The sequence below is a fragment of the Chiloscyllium plagiosum genome, chromosome 5 (assembly GCF_004010195.1).
Source record: "Chiloscyllium plagiosum isolate BGI_BamShark_2017 chromosome 5, ASM401019v2, whole genome shotgun sequence".
NCBI lineage: Eukaryota > Metazoa > Chordata > Chondrichthyes > Orectolobiformes > Hemiscylliidae > Chiloscyllium > Chiloscyllium plagiosum.
Window position 1 is genome coordinate 47,693,748 of NC_057714.1, and position 5,244 is coordinate 47,698,991.

General features: G+C 42.3%; 1 protein-coding gene across 18 annotated transcripts in view; it reads left to right on the plus strand.

The window, feature by feature from the left end:
- The window catches only part of LOC122549861, a 70,586-nt gene that overhangs the window by 2,497 nt on the left and 62,845 nt on the right, over positions 1-5,244 (plus strand). For 15 of the 18 annotated variants that reach the window (XR_006311684.1, XM_043690000.1, XM_043690006.1 and 12 more), the window contains exons 2-3: positions 1,202-1,287; positions 3,387-3,455. Coding sequence is in view for 14 of the 18 variants with exons in the window: in XM_043690000.1 (XP_043545935.1) it covers positions 1,213-1,287; positions 3,387-3,455 (144 nt within the window). In the remaining 4 variants the exon portion in view is untranslated. The remainder of the gene's footprint in view (positions 1-1,201; positions 1,288-3,386; positions 3,456-5,244) is intronic. The other 3 variants (XM_043690008.1, XM_043690009.1, XM_043690011.1) reach the window with 1 other exon arrangement.

Here is a 5,244-nt window from a genome sequence, read left to right on the forward strand (position 1 = left end):
CTCTCTCTCTCCCTCTCTCTCTCTCACACTCTCTCTCGCACACTCTCTCTCGCACACTCTCTCTCGCACACTTTCTCTCGCACACTCTGCACACTCTCTCTCTCACTCTCACACACTCTCACACACTCTCTCGCACTCTCTCACACTCTCTCACTCACACTCTCTCTCTCTCTCACTCACACTCTCTCTCTCTCACTCACACTCTCTCTCTCTGTGGCTCTCATTCTGAAAAAGTGCCATTTTTATGGCCATCACCTTGGATGGACTTCAATTTATGAAGAAGAAAATGTTTGTAAGAAGAGGTGATAGCAGCAAGAACCTGCATTTATAGTTACCTTTTAATATAAACAAAATGTAAGGTTTTTTTAATTAGAGTATTCAACATCTAAAAATTAAAGATTAATGACATTTTAGATGTTCATCCTGAAGTGTTAAAATTGCATAAATTTGTTGTAATATTTTTTACTTAGAATGAAAGTAATGATTAGGATTAAAATCATGGAGACTCTGTGAATTTAATTTTAAAATTTTTAATTATCCTCTCATATCTGACAGTTCTGCCATGTGATAGATCATTTCACATGAATTAAATGTTTTGCTAAATTCTGCATAAGATTACTAGTCCTCTTGGGCAAAAATGTAAATGCTGTAGGATAAACAGATCTGTGCATTCTTTAAATTGGACTAATGTAATTTTTTTATCACATTGTTGTCCTTGAATTTTTAAGCAACAACTTCAAAACTTATTTCTGCAACTCTGATTTGCATGTACATAAATGCTTTAACTAAGTAAACACCCCAATTTGCCGATTGTAAGAAAACCAGGTAGGAAGTTTCAGGGAGTGAATTCTAGAGCTTGGACATCAACACTGAGGACCCTGCAAGTAAAAAACACATGTACATTGGTGAGCATTGAGATGATGGGTGAATGGGACTTCATTAACGTTGGTATACAGCATGTAGAGTTTTGCACCCACCAAGTTCATGGATGTTTGTGTCACAGTTGCCAAATCTAGAGTAGAAAATAGCACTGTACAAAGCTGCATATTTACGTTTGGATTAAACACCCTTTAAATTAGTCTTTTAAATGGAGAATCTTCAGCCCCCAAAATTAATTCTATTTGCTGCTAATTAAATCGATTTGCTGCTATTTTTTCTATTTATGATGAAATAATGAAGTGACATTTCATTGTTTCTTCAGATTTGAAAAAAATGAATATTGCTGGCATAAAAACACAGTTTGAAGATGGTGCGAGAAATGTTCCTTGTAGCAAGTACTGGTGTGATGTAAGTGTTTTCAAATGGATTAAGTTTTCAGCAGTAACTTGTTCTTATGTTACGATGCTTGTACTATTAAAAAATTCAAGATTTCATCATAATATTGTAATGGAAATGAAGGTGCTGAAACAAAGGGAGAAATATTTATGGAATAACCAAGAAATTGATATAAGCAGTGGAATTTTACAATGGCATTAAGTTGAGGCAGGTGTAAAGCCATATCCATTCTGGAAGAAATTAGGGTAGTAGGAATGAAATGCCTAAAGACTTAGTTGTTGAGGGTGATGGGATGGAGAGGGAAGTGAGATGGGTTCTTTTCATGGACACTTGAAAAGAAATGTTGTATTTGAGGATATAATAACAGCTTCTATGGTTAGAAGTAAGGAATGTGCTGATGGTGTATCTTGGTGGCCACCAAGTAATAGCATTGAGCCTGGAGTGGGATGAAAACAAGAAGAAATATAATTGCACCTGAATCCACTTATTCTACTCAAGACTGATTACAACAATGTGTAAAGGCAAAGGATTTCATGGAGCAAATGCAACAGTCCTATCTTCTGTTTGTTTCTAATTTCCAATCTGCTAAGGAATGGAAAAAGTTATGAACCACTTGGAACCACTGAGTCAAATGGAACACGACAGACAATGCAATATAGGCAGAAGTGGGTACTGCAGATGCTGTACATCAGAGTCAAGATTAGAGTGGTGCTGGAAAAGCACAGCAGGTCAGGCAGCATCCGAGGAGCAGAATGATCGACATTTCGGGCAAAAGCCCTTCATCAGGAATGAAGCTGGGAGTCTCGGGGGTGGAGAGATAAATGGGAGTGGGGTGGGGTTGGGGAGATGGTAGTTGAGAGTGCAGTAGGTGGATGGAGGTGGAGGTGAAGATGATAGGTCGGAGATGAGGGTGGACCAGATATCTGGGAAAGAAGATTGACAGGTGGGGCAGGTCATGTGGATGATGCGGAGCTGGAAGGTTAGAACTGGAGTAAAAGTGGGGGGAGGGGAAATGAGGAAACTGGTGAAGTCCACATTGATGGCATGGGGTTGAAGGGTCCCGAGGCAGAAGATGAGGCGTTTTTCCTCCAGGCGTCGGATGGTGAGGGAGTGGTGGTGGAGGAGGCCCAGGACCTGCAAACCTGCATGTCCTTGGCAGAGTGGGAGGGGGAAGTTGAAATGTTCGGCCATGGGGCGGTGCGGTTGATTGGTGCAGGTGTCCAGGAGAAGTTCTCTGAAGCGCTCTGCGAGAGGGCGTCCGGTCTCCCCATTGTAGAGGAGACCGCATTAGGAGCAAAGGATACCATCAATGATGTGTGGAAGTTTGTGGGTGTGGAAGGCTTCTTTGGGGCCTTGGACAGAGATGAAGGGGAAGTGTGGGCACAGGTTTTACAATTCATGTGGTACGGGAAGGTGCCGGGAGGGGAGAGTAGGTTGTTGGGGGGGACATGGGCTTGACCAGGTAGTCGCGGAGGAACGGTCTTCGCAGAAAGTGGATAGGAGTGGGGAGGGAAATATATCCCTGGTAGTGGGGTCCGTTTGGAGGTAGTGGAAACATCGGCAAATGATGTGATTTATGCGGAGGTTGGTGAGGTGGAACCAAAAGAGAAAATGCTGGAAAATCTCAGCAGGTCTGGCAGCATCTGTAAGGAGAGAAAAGAGCTGACGTTTTGAGTCTAACTGACCCTTTGGCAACCCCATGGCATCAATGTGGACTTCATCAGTTTCCTCATTTCCCCTCCCCCCACTTTACCCCAGTTCAAACCTTCCAGCTCAGCATCATCCACATGACCTGCCCCACCTGTCAATCTTCTTTCCCAGATATCTGCTCCACCCTCATCTCCGACCTATCACCTTCACCTCTATCTCGATCCACCTACTGCACTCTCAGCTATCTTCTCCCCAGCCGCAGCTCCCTCCCATTTATCTCTCCACCCCGGAGGCTCCCAGTCTCATTCCTGATGAAAGACCATGCAATACAGTCTGTCATTGCATCTGTCCTCTAGTATGTTTATCACATTTTATGCATGGTAGGTGTGTAAGTAGTTTGCTTTAACTGTTGAAATATGAGAAGGCCGAAAATTAACTGTTCTTTACTTTTTTTTGTCTAGATCTGCAAAGTAGCTTGCATATCTGCTCTGAATCTCCAGGAACATATTAGGGGCTATCAGCACAGAAAGGTAAGATTAGTTATAGTGATCCAATCCCATGTACTCAATAATATGTATCTGACTCCTTTTAAAAGAAAGTAGTTTTAAACTGTGTGGACTGAGTGAAAAGAAAACAGGTTTTATTGCATATGCACACATTTCATGGACTCGATTGTAATCTGGAATTCATTATTCCCCATTGTTTTAAAAAATTCTCAAGGTCAGGTTCGTAGGAGAGTAGTCTGACACAGAACAAACGACCAAGAGGCGAGTCTGCTAGAATATGGGCATTTTATTCCCCGCAGCGTCGCCACAACAAGGTTTCATACAACGGGTCTGGCTTATACTCACTCTACATGTTACCGGAACTGGGAGCCGTCAGTTCTCGTAGAGCGGTTGCCAACAACCCACGCTCGGCGGTTAAACGTAACCCCGGAGCAGACTCACCGAACTGGAGACTTTTCCAGCTGATATACTCTTTTCCAGATATAAACATTCATGTGAACAGCAGAGCAAGGCTAAAAAACACATTCCATTCTGGTTACATACAGATAAGAAGATTCACACGGGGAGGTGTGTAATAAGATTCACACGGGACTAAGCAACACCTCCATTCCGGTTAGATTCACACATGTATTGGGACATAATTTTTAACCGTTTCACCACATTCCACTGCTTGGCCCAATACATGTGTTACATTATGATTCACACATGTATTGGGACATAATTTTACACCACACCCATCCAGGTCAAATTGCTGGAAACTTTCCTGGCAGTAAAGTTTAAAACAGATATTCATGTATAACATTCAAGTTAGAGTGCATAATAAAGTTTGATATTGACAATTTCTCAATGGAGTGTAAAATTACAAGACATATTTGAGGTTCAGTTGTTTACTTTTCCTCTAGCATCTTGGATGTTAATGCAGTATCCCAACTTGCAATCTAACTTTTAGTTGGTTACAGAAGATCCTGTTGTAATAGCTCTGTGTTGCACAATTATGAAATGATAAATATGCTTCCAATGCAGTCATTCTGTGTTGCCAATCAGTGAAGGAAAAGTAAACAATTGAACCCCAAATATGTCTTGTAATTTTACACTCCATTAAGAACTATGGTCCCTGTTGACATAAGTCATTGATGATTGCAAATGACATCTATTCATTTCTCTTTTGTATCTTCCCCATTGCATAATTTCCAGTATCTATTTCCAAAGCAGTTATCATTAGTAATGATTACATTCAATCATTTAAATAACTTGCATATTGGTTTGTGCAAAAATGATTTGGATTCAGTTGATTTACGAAGTGTGGGTGGGGGGGGGCGGGGAGTGGCAGAAGGCAAGTTTCATACAAGGTGGATTGAATGTAGTTTATCAGAGTGGTATGGGAGAAAATTAGGCTGAGGGGGCTAAAAGCTCTACTCCAGATCTGTCCGAAGTCAGAGGAAAAAAAAGTGTAGGGCCTATGTTAACTAGACCTGTATCTAACTTTGTTTCTGCCCGTGCTCAGGGGACAGAGGCGCAGATGGCTCTGAATCCCCCCTTTGAGGTTCCAGTCCCTACTGGTGACTGTAAGAAAGTGAGGACTGCAAATGCTGGAGTTCAGAGCTGAAAATGTGTTGTTGGAAAAGCGCAGCAGGTCAGGCAGCATCCAAGGAGCAGGAGAATCGACGTTTCGGGCATGAGCCCTTCTTCAGGAATGAGGAAAGTGTGTCCAGCAGGCTAAGATAAAAGGTAGGGAGGAGGGACTTGGGGGAGGGGCATTGGAAATGCGATAGGTGGAAGGAGGTCAAGGTGAGGGTGATAGGCCGGAGTGGGG